The sequence below is a fragment of the Lampris incognitus genome, chromosome 1, assembly GCF_029633865.1.
Source record: "Lampris incognitus isolate fLamInc1 chromosome 1, fLamInc1.hap2, whole genome shotgun sequence".
Taxonomy (NCBI): domain Eukaryota; kingdom Metazoa; phylum Chordata; class Actinopteri; order Lampriformes; family Lampridae; genus Lampris; species Lampris incognitus.
The window spans coordinates 119881446-119895892 of NC_079211.1; the positions used below are offsets into that span (position 1 = coordinate 119881446).

Below are 14447 nucleotides of genomic sequence, written 5' to 3' on the forward strand. Positions count from 1 at the left end.
TAAGGCATAACGTCAACAATTTTGCTAATAATCATAGCAACTAAAACTATATGGTATGCTAACAAGCTAATGTTGACCATTTCGGACAATATTGGCATGTGAGCCAAACCCGAGTTTCATTGTTTGAATATATCACTCAGCTGGAGAGGTCAATGAAACCTCTAATGCATGTATGGTGCTATTACAATGTAAAAATTTCCTTATGAACAGAGGACATACCTTGACGCTTTTTTTTGCACCGTATTGTAAATAAAAATCCCTCGAAGGCTAGGTAGTCAAAGACGCTTGAATATGACGTCATCCGTCAATAGCGACATAGGATATGTAGTCTTCTATGAGAACACTTTGTGCCCTCACTGGAGAGCCGTCATGCTATTTCGAAACTTTTACCCGAACACCTGGCTCACTTAGAACATTATAAGTGATTTTGATGAACGTTATAGTTTTGTAGACTGTACCAAGGTTTTCCCAATGCGTAACCTGTTTCCAAAAAAACTACCATCCGCAGCTGGAGGAATTCTCGCGAGGTTTGCTGGTCTGCTTGACAGCGCCTCCAGACGGTACTAAAAAAAAAAGAAAAGAAAAAAAAGCGAAACGGGTAAGGGGCACCGGGGCGTTTCAGGCAACACCCACCAGGCACAGCTGTGCCTTACTGTGGGAATTGGTTCGCCCTAAATGGGACAACAATTCCTTTCGATATAGGTTCGTAAATCATAGTTGCCGAAGTATTTTACTGTCCTCTCGTTCGGAGTAATGTAACTCGACGTTCTATTATTTCGCATTAGCTGTCTGCCGTTAACAAGTACATTAGAGCTAGCTAGTTAGCTAGCACAGGGATACTGGTGGGTAGGTTAATTGAGTGACTACTTGGGCAGGTGTTACGGTGTCACGCCAGAAGTTTAGCAAGTCATCTTGTGAAACATCGTTGTTAAAAAAAGGCCGTTTCGATAATGGCCTAGTGTTAGTGACTGACCCAATTTTCCTGGTCATCCTGGCGTATTGATTAGATGCAACGCTACGGTGGATAATAAGCTGACTGAATACCCTTGCCTGCGGAACAGGACAGTTTTAAGTATACCGAATCAGGTTAGATAATCCAGCATTTATTTCTCATGTGTAGATGCTATTGTTTGTTCGTTCATTACCATGTAGTAACTAGTTACTGCTGGTGGCGGAGGGCATCAGCTGTATGCTTGCATATATTGATAAACGGGCTGTGTCACCAGGCAGTCGTCTTCGCCTTGTTTCATGCTAGGTAGTTAATGTTACGACGGTTTTTATGACTCATCTCGTTTTATCTCACCCAGTTTGTGTATCGTTGTCCGTTCTATAATTTATGCGAATTGGATGTGTAACCATGCAGAAACGGTAGATTGCCGCTATTTTTGCTTAATTAAACGAATGTACTAAATACTAATAACTCATTCATGACTCGCAGTGGATTTAGCTGTCCACCATGCAACACTTCACACATGCATAAACATGCACGGACACACCCGACGACCTCTGGTGTTTTCATTACTGTGTCAACAGCTCTTTTCTTTTCAGACATCCGAGACCTGCAGTGGGCACTGTAACCCAACTTTAATTTAAACTATATCTTGGGAAAGTCTGCTGGCAGGTCTGGCCTGTCAGTGCAGATGCAGTCCATTTAAGGGCCCTCCCCCATTTGATTTTGGTATCTGTTGGCATCACGTGATTACAAGAGAGGGATTAGATTTTGATTTCTTTAGGGCACAGTAAGAATTCATTCTCTAAAAGGTTACTGGTTGTTTTCAAACTCAAATTTTTTTTTTATAGGGGAGCTGTCCTGCAAGTAAGTAAATTCTACTATTTTTAATCCATGCTTCTTTTTTTTCTTTATTTTGCAGGTGGTATGACATGTTGATGCAGTGAAAATGAATAAACCCAGAATGACTACTGAGAAAGGGTGAGTAGCCCTGTTACTGTGAGACACTTTCTGATTTTTTTTATTTAATTGTGTGTATTGTATATGAGAGATCTGCTGTCATGACCATCTGGCGAAGTGTTGTCTCTCTTTGTGTTTTACTGGCTACTGACCACCATTATTTCTGCTCTGGTATTTCTTAACCCTTCCAACTTCTTTGCACTACTGTTTGTTCTTTTGATACCAGCAGAGTAAAAAGCTAATTAAGGATGGTTGCCCTACTGGTAAGATTCAGTCTGGTGATGTCATCTTCATATCCAAGCTTGATACAACCTCAGGCACCAGTCAGTTGTCTGGGATATTTTTTGACCTGCATTTCCTCTTGTTCCAAATTAGTTTATTTCATTCATTTCATCTCATCAGCACATTTGTTTCCATGTAATTTAAGATCCCTATAAGATGAAAACCTTATATGTTTGTGTTTGTGGCCTTGCAGCTGAGTAAGTTTACATCTTGCAAAAATTTGCTTGGACCAGCCATCGTTATTTATTATAATAACAGGACTTGGCCTATCATAAGCCTGTGACCATATTTGACCTATAAGTTGTGGATAGCATTTAGTTAGCCTGTGTATATGATCGTATGGCTCTAGCAATGAGTCTCACTATATTTTGGGGCTGTTGTTATTTATATCCCTGTTTTCCATCTTTCTGCCCACTTCTTTTTGGTCTAGCACCCTCTACTTTCCTTTTCTCTCTCACTCTGTCTTTGTCTTTATAAGGACATTGAGAGAACCTGCTCTGCTGGGTTGAATTTTAGAGTTTTGATTTGGTCTCCCACGGTAGTTGTTGCCATGCCAACAGCTGATCTTTCACCTTGCTACTTACTCCACATGAACTTATTTATCCATAGAAAGAGAAATCATGAGACTGTGTTTGTAATCTTATGCCTGGTTGATTCAGCATGCAGATATTTTTTCAATGTATCTTTTCATTTCACACAGTGTGTTTTTGCTGCTGCAGGATCTTTTTATATTGGATTTCAACTTCAGCAACCACCCACAGAAAGTTGTGCTATACAAGGACTTTATGCATACAATGATTGATAAATAAGGATCAGTGAGTTCTATATTCACTGAATATCTAAGAGGCTTTGGTGCACACATTGTTAAGCTGTGAACTGATTGAATATTTTATCACAGCCAATAAAATGAGGGGGCGGTGTGTCTCTATCTATATAGTATTTCACATTTTTGGAATATTTAATGTTTAAGAATTTTTTCTATGATCTGAACTGGGTACACTCCTCACCTTTTGGGAACATCAGAATTGCATCTCTGCTCTTCGCAGATGATGTGGTTTTGTTGGGTTCATCAGAACGTGACCTTCGGTGCACACTGGGGCTGTTTGCAGCTGAGTGGGAAATGGCTGGGATGAGAGTCAGCCCCTCCAAGTCTGAGGCCATGGTTCTCTACTGGAAAATGGTGGATTGCTCCCTCCAGGTTGGGGATGAGATGTTGCCTCAAGTGAAGGAGTTCAAGTATCTCGGGGTCTTGTTCACGAGTGAGGGTAGGATGGAGCGGGAGATTGACAGGTGGATTGGTGCAGCATCAGCAGTAATGCGGACGTTGTACTGGACCGTTGTGGCGAAGAAGGAGCTGAGCCAGAAGGCAAAACTCTCAATTTACCAGTCAATCTTCATTCCAATCCTCACCTATGGTCATGAGCTTTGGGTAGTGACCGAACAGGTGAGATCGTGGATACAAGCGGCTGAAATGAGTTTCCTCCGTAGGGTGTCTGGGCTCAGCCTTAGAGATAGGGTGAGGAGCTCGGACATCCGGAGGGAGCTTGGAGTAGAGCCGCTGCTCCTTCGCATCAAAAGGAGACAGTTGAGATGGTTCGGGCATCTGATTAGGATGCCTCCTGGGTGACTTCCTTTGGAGGTTTACCGGGCATGGCCAACTGGAAGGAGACCCTGGGGTAGACCCAGAACTCGCTGGAGGGACTACATGTCCAATCTGGCCTGGGAATGCCTTGAGATCCCCCAGGAGGAGCTGGAGGGCATTGCTGGGGAGAGGGACGTCTGGAGTTCCCTACTTAGCTTGCTGCCACCGCTACGTGACCCAACCCTGGAAAAACAGCTGAATATGAGATGAGATGGGATGAGATCTGAATTGGAATCTACGACTATGGAAAAAAAATCAGCGTTGTGGTATTTTTTATGACATGTATTGCAATATTAAAGACTATAAAGGGATTGAATAATTACTAGATACAGTGCCTTGCAAAAGTATTCAACTCCATTGACTGTCATCACTAATTTCTGGATTATAAAAGATACTCACAGATCTGTTTCTGAACAAGTGTGTGACATTCTTGTGTAAGAAGTGGGGTTGTTGTGAAGCGTCTTGTGTGTTGGTGTAGTATTCTGTGCCTGTCACGTCTTACTCTCAACCTTCACCGCTGGCTAGCCGAAATGCGAACAGGAGAGCAGAGCATGCAAGTCTCTCTCTGCCAGTACATAACCTTTCCAACAGCAAGCCCTATGTAGTGCCTCCTTGTGGTGACACACAGTAACTGGGTACACCATGAACTCTGGCTGAACTACAAGGGACTCGGAGGAGGTCTGGCCCCTAGACATGCGGTATGCAGGCCCACCGGTGTGTGAATATTCCCTGATGCCCACGAACCAACCCCCAGCTATGGGTTAAATAGTGCCACTACCTAGTGGATACCTCGGGAGAGGAATAGGCTACGGGAGTAAACCCCTACAGAAAATTAACGTCTACAGTGCGGTTGTTTTTTGTTTTTCTTGCCTTTTTGTATCTGTTTTAAGTCAGAGAGTACTGCTGGTATCCTGTTCTGGCTCCCGCTTCTCCCTCTTGTAGCCCCCACTTTCCCATCCACCTCTGTGTGTCTGTGTTATGTGTATCTGTTGTCTTGTTTTACCGCTGTTTATTGTAAAGCAACTTTGAGTGTTAGAAAAGCACTATATAAGTTTGATTTATTATTATTATTATCATTACTTTTGTGAACCCGTAAACTTTAACAGCATGTTCCCAAAGCCAAAATAAGTTATGTTTCGCTGACTTTTTATTAATGAATTAAAACTAAAATGTAGTCTACTACTACTACAGCTATTACCTTGATTGACTAAAACTGCATGAATCAACAATAGCAATTGATTACTTTTACTCTTGTGGGCCCACTACTACTACTACTGCTATTATATTCAGCTGCTCCCGTTAGGGGTCGCCACAGCGGATCATCCATTTCCATTTCTTCCTGTTTTCTGCATCTTCCTCTGTCACACCAGCCACCTGCATGTCTTCCCTCACCACATCCATAAACCTCCTCTTTGGCCTTCTTCTTTCCCTCTTCCCTGGCAGCTCCATATTCAGCATCCTTCTCCCAATATACCCAGCATCTCTCCTCCACACATGTCCAAGCCATCTCAATCTTGCCTCTCTTGCTTTGTCTCCAAACCGTCCAACTTGTGCGGTCCCTCTAATATAATCATTCCTAATCCTGTCCTTCTTCGTCACTCCCAGTGATAATATTAGCATCTTCAACTCTGCCACCTCCAGCTCCGCCTCCTGTCTTTTCGTCAGTGCCACTGTCTCCAAACCATATAACATAGCTGGTCTCACAACCATCTTGTAAACCTTCCCTTTAACTCTTGCTGGTACCCTTCTGTCGCAAATCACTCCTGACACTCTTCTCTACCCACTCCACTCTGCCTGCACTCTCTTCTTCACCTCTTTAAACTAAAATATAGTGCTTGCATAAAAGTATTCAACCCCTTGTGCTCTGAAAAGTCCAAATTTACACAAATGACAAATAATTCCTAAAATAAACTGAGGTAAACACAATTGGATATAATTAGTGTGCACGTGTTAGATATTAATGTAATGGTCTCGTTTATGGGTATAAAAAGCACTCTGTGTAAAGTTCATTAGCCAGGTGTGAACTCCATCAGAAAATGAAGAAAAGGAGCATAATACTGAAGTAAGAGACACAGTGATTAAAGTACAGAAGGCGGGAAAGGGATACAAAACAATATCCAAGTATTTGGATGTCCCATGGAACACTGTTGTATCCATTGTCAGAAAGTGGAATCTGTATCACACCACCCAGACACTTTGGAGAGCTGGCCGTCCCTCAAAGCTAAGTGTCTGTGCAAAACATGGGCTGGTGAGGAAAGCCACAGATGATCCTGGAATCGCTTTGAAGGAGCTCCAGAGGTCAGTGACTGAAACTGCAGTAAATGTGCATGAGTCAACGATATCATGGGCTCTCCATAAATCTAGCCTATATGGGAGGGTGGCAAGAAAGAAGCCGTTGCTCAAAACTAGTTAACTTATTTTGGCTTTGGGAACATGCTGTTAGAGGTTATGGGTTCACAAAAATAATATTGTTCAGGAACAGATAGTATGTGAGTATATTTTATAATCCAGAAATTAGTGATGACTGTCAACGGGGTTGAATACTTGTGCAAGGCACTGTACATATACAGCTTTTAACTTTCAAAGCTCCATTTGCAAAGATTTTAACACTATCAATGATTAGGGTGATTTTTTTTTTAGACAAGGAAATATGCTGTCATAAATGTTATGTTATGTCCAAGAAGTTCAATCATACTAAATTATATTATTTGTCCGATGCACTAAAATATTTTCTTCAAGATCAGTCGTAATCATTGCTAGATTTCATTTTCTGTCAAGCAAGAAGCCCAAGAGTTTTAGCCTAACTTGACTGATGGGTCCAATTTGCCCTATATTGCATCCTTTGCAATGTAACTATTGCACATGCTTATATTATATGAAACAATAGATTGTTCAGCCTAATCTGAATTGTGTGTGTTTCCAGTGTTCCCAGTAACTCCAGGGTGCTGATGCTCCTGGGCCAGCTGGAGAGAATGAATGGGGAGTCCATGATGACAGAGGCTGAAATTGCACGACAGCTGACTGCAAAGATCCTGCATCTCATACAGACACAGGGTGAGGGCACACACATCCACACATACATGTGTACACACAGTGAAAATCATATGTTAAGAAACACACACATGGTATGTATTCGTGTATTCAAGTGATGTTCCCCTCACCACAAATGCATGTCTGTCAGACACATATATTACATCACCATTGCATTACCTTTGTGTTATCATTGCAATGCATCTGTGTGATATTTTTATTTAGTAATATTAACTCTGTGGCAGGAAGTAGCAAGATGACATGAATGGATTTTAGGACAGTTTTGGAGAAGAGGGAATACTGCTTCATTTGTCAAGAGAAAAAGAAATGTTTAAAGAAGTATTCTTAATTCCAATCTACAATTTATGTACAGCATCTGCCACCAGAAGCAGATGTGTTCCAGCATTTTCTTTTGATTCTCTCTGGGAAGAGGAGTTATCTGCATATTAAATCAGAATTCCCATTTAGTGTGACAACATTAGCAATGGGCAGTGAGAATGCTGCTTCCTCTGTAGTTGCCAACTATACTGATAGATTTGCCCTGTAACTTCGGTTGGACAAAAGAACATCTGCAATTTTAAGTAATTTTTTAGTGTCTCGTATTTATGTTATCAATGTTTATTAATTACTAAAAGATGAATACACTGAATATGATTGCTTATAATGTCAGTGATAGCAACAGACATATGGATTAAGTGTAAAGAAATCAGCTATCAACATGTTTTTTCGTCACACATGGAGTATTCTTTTTGAGAGGATAGATTTAGGCGAGTAATCATCAGTGAGAATCATCACTGTTGCATTATGAAAATAAAATTATTGCCAGTGCCATAGAATTGGTACAACTCTGGTGTCACTGAGTGTTCAAGGTCAGGGTGGAGGCTGTGACGCATTTGACCACGTCAGGAGACGCAGATTTCACTTATAAGAACTGGAGTTGCAGCATTATTTATGAAGATAACAAGGCACTGGGTGGATGTTTGGGCTAGTTGTTCCAAGATAGTATATCTACTGTGGCGGAACAAGTTCAGTGGCAAAAGTAAATATATTTTACTAACTGACGTACATTCATATTCATTCATTGACATTCAGATGCATTGACATATACTACTGCCAACATACAGAAACAGAACTCAGCTTTTTTTTTCTCAGTGGCAGACCTACTGATAAGATTCAGTCCGGTGATATCATGTTCAGACCCAAGCTTGATACAACTTCGGGCACTCAGTCAGTTGTCAGCTATATCTTCTGACCTGTTTACATGCATTCTATTTATTTATTTTTCTTTCTTTTTTGGACCCCCCCCCCTTTTCTCCCCAATTGTACTTGGCCAATTACCCAATTTTCCGAGCCTTCCCGGTCACTGCTCCACCCCCTTCTGCCGATCTGGGGAGGGCTGCAGACTACCACATGCCTCCTCCGATCCATGTGGAGTCACCAGCTGCTTCTTTTCACCTGACGGTGAGGAGTCTTGCCAGGGGGACGTAGCACATGGGAGGATCACGCTATTCCACCGTGTCCCCCCCCCCCCCAAACAGGTGCCCCGACTGACCAGAGGAGTCGCTAGTGCAGCAACCAGGGCAGTGTTGTAGTACTCGAGTCCAGGACTCAGACTCGAGTCCCGGTTTTCAGGACTTGTGACTCGACTTGGACTTGAGCACTGATGACTCGGACTTGGACTCGAGCATTGACTGCGTTCGGACTTGGAAGTTGGAGATGTGGACTTGGGCTTGTTAATCGATAAATACTTTTTTGTTTTTGTTATTTTTTTTTGTTTGGCTATTGTGTCACAAAGTAAATAAACTCCCCTTGAAATGGTGACAGCTGTGTCATTTTTGTTTAATGCAGACCTTTTTTATTTGTATGTCAGTTTTTTTACGGTGCCAGAGTGGAGCACTGGAGCCCATCTTGGAACTCAACTCAGACTCAACCTTGATGACTTGGACTCGGACTCAGGTAATGGGGACTTGACTTGGACTCGACGTGGACTCTTCTTTGGGGACTCAGACTCAAACACTGGGGACTCGAGACTTGACTCGGACTAGAGGTTTAGTGACTCGACTACAACACTGAACCAGGGCACATACCCACATTTAGCTTCCCACCCACAGTCACGGCCAACTGTGTCTGTAGGGACACCTGACCAAGCCGGAGGTAACATGGGGATTTGAACCGGCAATCCCCATGTTGGTAGGGAACGAAATAGACCACTTCACTACCTGGACCATGCATTCTATTTATCTGTAGTAAGAAGTGATTCACTCCTCCAAATGAGTTTACGTCATTCCTTTCATCGCATCAGAGCCTTATTTAAAGGTTTGCCCACCCCACACGACAAGATAATTCAGCCGATTTTGGGCCCAGTCCCCCCCCCCCCAACTATTTCCAATATGTTTGATGGTTCTAAAGATTATCTTGCCAGATTCTGCTGTGGTGGGAGGCATGTTAAGAGTGTATTTTACTTCCCCCCCGATCTGCTCAGAAGCTCAACATGGCTGCACCGATTTCAAGTAGCAAATATTAAACATGTTAAATATTTCCGATCTGATGTCCTGCATTTTAATTTTTTCTTATCATGGATAAATTATAGATTTACATAAATGCTCATTATAGTAGGCTCTGAATCTGAGCTGGCCCCTGAGAAAGTGCTGTGAAACAAAAGTGCAGAAAAAGCATACTAGCACCGACAAAATTAAGATTTGAGATTTATATTTATAAGATTTATATTTATTTATAATTTCTTGATTGTCGTTTCTCAGTACTCCCATACGTTGAAATTAAATTTGTCCTCCGCCCCCTACCCTAGGAGCAGTGGGCGAGACCAACCCCAGTTCCACATTCCGTCAGCTATTAACCTAAGTCTATAACATTTTCAACCTGAACCCAACAAAAATCAAATGGATACAAAACACATTTATTTCTGTTATAACAACAATACGTTTAATGAGATAGCCGTAACGGTAGGCTTAGCAGTGTATTACTCCGACATTTATCTGACGATGAACAAACTGTAATAAGTAGAACAAGGTAGCGCAATTGCAATAACAGCAGCACACATTTAAATAAACAATTTAAATGAATAAAATAAAATGAACTGTAATAAACAGAACAAGATAGGTAGCGCAATTATTGCAGTTATAATGACAGCAGCACACATTTTAGTAAACAATTCTTTCCAAACATTCAAATATAAATAGATAAATAAACAAACAAACAGCTACTTGCTTAAAATTTGGAATGGTGACAGCGTCCGCCGCTTCTCCAAGCTGTTGTGCAATGTTGACTCCCGTATGGCACACAACTATTACTTTGGTTTCCAATACAAAGGCAGAGTTCCCACTCCTGAGTTATAAAGTGACAGGTGACAACCATGTATGCCTCCATACTCACCGAGGTCCTAAATGTCCGTTTGTGAAACTTAAGGCAGTTGAGTTTTCAACAAGAGTTTAAGGTCCTTGGTTTGAGCCCCGGAGTAGTGCAACCTTGGTGGGTCGTCCCGGGTCGTCCTCTGTGTGGAGTTTGCATGTGCTACTGACATGTAAGTCAGTTGAATTGGCCATACTAAATTGTGTGAGTGTGTGTGTGTGTGTGTGTGAGAGAGAGAGAGAGAGAGAGAGAGAGAGAGAGAGAGAGAGAGAGAGAGAGAGAGAGAGAGAGAGAGAGAGAGAGAGAGAGAGAGAGAGAGAGAGAGAGAGAGAGAGAGAGAGAGAGAGAGAGAGAGAGAGAGAGAGAGAGAGAGAGAGAGAGAGAGAGAGAGAGAGAGAGAGAGAGAGAGAGAGAGAGAGAGAGAGAGAGAGAGAGAGAGCATGCGAGAGTGCGACTCCAGCATCCCCGCCACCCTCAGAGCAGGATAAGCAGTTCAGCTAATGGATGGATGGATATTGCTGTACTTCAGAGACAGGTCGTGTGAAATACTGGCGCATTTGGGTACAGAGTAGTTGGTCAATTTAGTGTCGCCATGCAACTGAGGTCTTCGGCATTTTGTCTTCCCTTTAATGGCCAAGGTGAACTGAAGCGTGATGTCACTGCTGTGAGTGAGAGGGATGCCAGGTGCTGCAGCTGAGACAGTATATATTTCCACATTTTAACAGTGCAATTAAAAAGTGTAAATATAGTACAAGAATAGGTTGACAAATGTATTTTGCATTTCACCTTCATTGATAGCCTACATTTAGCAAAAAGAAAAAAAACACGACTATCCGAATCCCAAAATTGAAACTGAATACCTAACCAACAAATGAATAGTTGGATATTTGGGTTCAGCCTACTGTTCAGTCAGGTTGTCAAACCACACCAGTATGCTTCCACTAAGGATGTTCTGTATGTTAATGTGATAGAAATTGACCAGGGTTTTTATGGACATTCTGAAAATTTTCAAGACATCTCAGATAGAATAGTCTCTGTTGTATCTTCTTAATGACACAAGTGGTGTTTAGAGACCAGGAGAAAGGGAGTCAGAGAGCTGAATACCTAAGAATGTGAAGTTCTTCACCATTTCAACAGGGACATCATTGTTGTAAACTGGTGTCTGAACTGTTTTGGACTCCCTAAAATCAACAATTATCTCCTACATTTTCTCAACATTTATGGAGAGGTTGTTATCTTGACACCATATGGATAGGTCCCTCACCTCCTTGCTGTAAGCATCTTCATTTTTGTCATTTATCAGTCCATTTACTGAGGTGTCACCTGCGCACTGGCCCATGTAGTTTATGGCTTGATGTTAAAGCTAAATCCAGCTTTACTACTCATTTGGGGTTTGTATTGCTGGTGGCTCAACATTGTCTCTGAGTACAGGTGATTTCACTTTTAGCCAGTAGAGGACAGTCCAATATCTAGACGGGTTTGTAGTGTAGCTGGTGGCTGCCCTAAAAAGTTGATGTGGTCTCAGCTTAGGCAGTTCTTGTCCAGTTTATAAGACTTGTGAAGTAGGGGAAGCCAAACACTTGGTTGTGTCCCAGAGCGACTTCAACTCTACGTAGAGAGTAAGATGTAAAATTGACTATTTGCTGAAAATGTCGTCACTGCAGTGGTTGTGTAACCAGAGATGACACGAGTAGACCAGTAGTCAATGTAGATGGAGGGATGAAATGTTTCCTGGTGTGGTTTCTTTGATATCTTCTCTTTTGCTCATCTTTCAAAAGGGTAATAACAGCAAGAGGAATAGCAGGGGGGCACTTTGCTCTGCAGAGTTGGCTAAAATATGTGTCTCTTTCAGGGGGAAATCTCTGCTTACTGGCTCGTGGTCTGGGAAGAATATTAATTTCTGCTGTCAGCCACATAACCAGATATCAAAGTCTATTCAGTCTTTCTTTCTTACTGGGAAGACACATGAGTAGTGGACCCAGTATTGTCAGTTGGGCACTGAGAAGTGGGGTGACACATCTGTAGTTTTGCCCATTGTTAGTATAAAAAAGAACAACTACCTTTCAAGAATTTTTCACTTGGGATTTTTCATTCAAGTATTGTGGTTGAGTTGTGATTTCGTTACATTTAACTTCAATGCTGGGGTGGGTGGAGAATAGCAACAGTCATCATAAGCTAAATTGAGAAAGATTTTGGCCTCAGCTGTTAGGTTGATCTACTTGCTTAGTCTTTTTGAAAAAAAAATTTATGATGCCACTTGCTTTTGCTAAAACGGTAAGGTTTTCGTTCTTTCTTAGACTGTTTCCATTCTCTCAATTTAAAAGCGTAAATGGGATCTATGATTTAGGTACATTATGGGGAAGAGCATACTATAGATTTATGACATGGCACTAAATATCAACCATACTGGCTAATTGACAAGTTATCCAAAGGAGTTGAATCAAGTGCAACTGGACTTGGTATATATCCGTGAAGACGTTTTGCCTCTCATCCAAGAGGCTTCCTCAGTTCGTGCCTTTCTGACTAGACGAAGCTAGTCTGACTGGTTGGTGATGAAACTCAGAATTTATCCTCTTGGAGTTGTTGTCAGAGCTATAGATGTCCATGGCTCTTTGTGTCCCGATGTTTACCAATGGCTGTCGCTAACAGAGCCATAGATATGAGTGGCTCTTTTGTGTACCGATGTTTGGCCGCACCCATCGTTATTGGAGCTATTGATATGCATGGGTCTCCTGTGCTCCAATGTCCAGCCGCGCCCGTCGCCATCGGAGCTATTGATTTGCATTTGTTTAGCAGCGACGGTCTTTGGGGGTGTTAGTTTCGACTTCATTATTCAGTGGTCATGAGAGTTGTTGGAGCCGTTAGTGACCGACTGTTGTTCTTGGAGGCTAGGCTTCTTGAGTCTCCTGGGTAGAGATGAAAGGACGGCATTGTAAGTGGGAGATTGGTGGTGTCGCAGACCTCTTCTTCTGTTGAGGGATGGTTTTTCAAGTTTCGCATAGATGGCTTCCTTCACCCCTCTTTCAAACCATCTATCTTCTCTGTCCAAAATGTGTACGTTGCTGTCCTCGAAGGAGTGTGTCTTCTCCTTTAGGTGTAGATAGACTCCTGAGTCTTGTCCTGAGGAGTTTGGCCTTCTGTGTTGGGCCATCCGTTTGTGTAGTGGTTGTTTGGTTTCTCCTATGTATAGGTCAGTGCAATCCTCATTGCATTGTACAGCATACACCAGATTGCTTTTTTGGGTGTGTGGTACACGGTCTTTGGGATGAACCAGTCTTTGTCAGAGTGTGTTGCTGGGTTTGAAGTATACCGGGATGCGGTGTTTGTTGAAAATTCTCCTGAGTTTCTCGGAGACCCTAGAAACATACAGGATGACTGTGCTATTCCTTTTCTCCTCGTCGCTGACCTGGTTGGTCTTTTTGGAACATGTTGCAGTTTTCACAAAGGTCCAACTGGGATAGCCGCAGGTTTTTTAAAGCTCCCCTCGGGTGTTTGTGTTCTTCTCGTTGGGCCTGAGTGCTGCTCGGCACATATTCAGCTCTGTGTTGCAAAGTTCTGATGACGCTCAGTTTATGTTCCAGAGGGTGGTGTGAGTCGAAAAGTAGATACTGGTCTGTGTGTGTAGGTTTCCTGTAAACCCCAATGTGGAGGCTCCTGTCTTCCCCAATGGACGTCACAGTCCAAGAAGGGCAAACTGTTGTTCTTTACGTCTTCCCTTGTGAACTTAATGTTGTTGTCCACTGAGTTGATGTGTTTGGTAAACGCTTGCACCTCTTGTGTTTGGATTTTGACCCATGTGTCGTCCACATATCTGAACCAGTGGCTCGGAGGTGTTCCTCTGAACAGTGTTGTAGTACTCGAGTCCAGGACTCGGACTCGAGTCTGACTCGAGTCCTGATTTTCATGACTCGTGACTCGACTTGGACTTGAGCACTGATGACTCGGACTTGGACTTGGACTCGCGAATTTACTGCATTCGGACTCGGAAGTTGGAGACCCGGACTCTGACTTTTTAATTGATAAAGACTGTTTTTGTTAGATTTAAAAAAAAATAATAGGCCCTATTAAAATATATTGATAGCTATATTAATACTGTAACATTATTCAATTTCGTGTAAGGGCAGGCACGTGTGTTCCACCTACATGCGGATTGACGTGGCATGCATACCGTCATGTTCAGTAGCGCGAAGATGCCTAAAGAGACGCCCCGAATTGTGC

The 14447-nt window shown here is 42.4% G+C and overlaps 2 protein-coding genes across 2 annotated transcripts in view; one reads left to right on the forward strand and one right to left on the reverse strand.

Moving 5' to 3' along the window:
• The window catches only part of naa35 (N-alpha-acetyltransferase 35, NatC auxiliary subunit), a 38400-nt gene extending 38173 nt beyond the window's left edge, over positions 1 to 227 (reverse strand). The window contains exon 1 of the mRNA XM_056285985.1: positions 220 to 227. The gene's annotated coding sequence lies outside the window, so the exon portion shown is untranslated. The remainder of the gene's footprint in view (positions 1 to 219) is intronic.
• Positions 228 to 597: 370 nt separating this feature from the next.
• agtpbp1 (ATP/GTP binding carboxypeptidase 1) overlaps positions 598 to 14447 on the forward strand; it is a 133559-nt gene continuing 119709 nt past the window's right edge. Inside the window, exons 1-3 of the mRNA XM_056281479.1 lie at positions 598 to 702; positions 1872 to 1930; positions 6757 to 6887. Coding sequence (XP_056137454.1) covers positions 1899 to 1930; positions 6757 to 6887 — 163 coding nt within the window. The 5' untranslated portion in view covers positions 598 to 702; positions 1872 to 1898. The remainder of the gene's footprint in view (positions 703 to 1871; positions 1931 to 6756; positions 6888 to 14447) is intronic.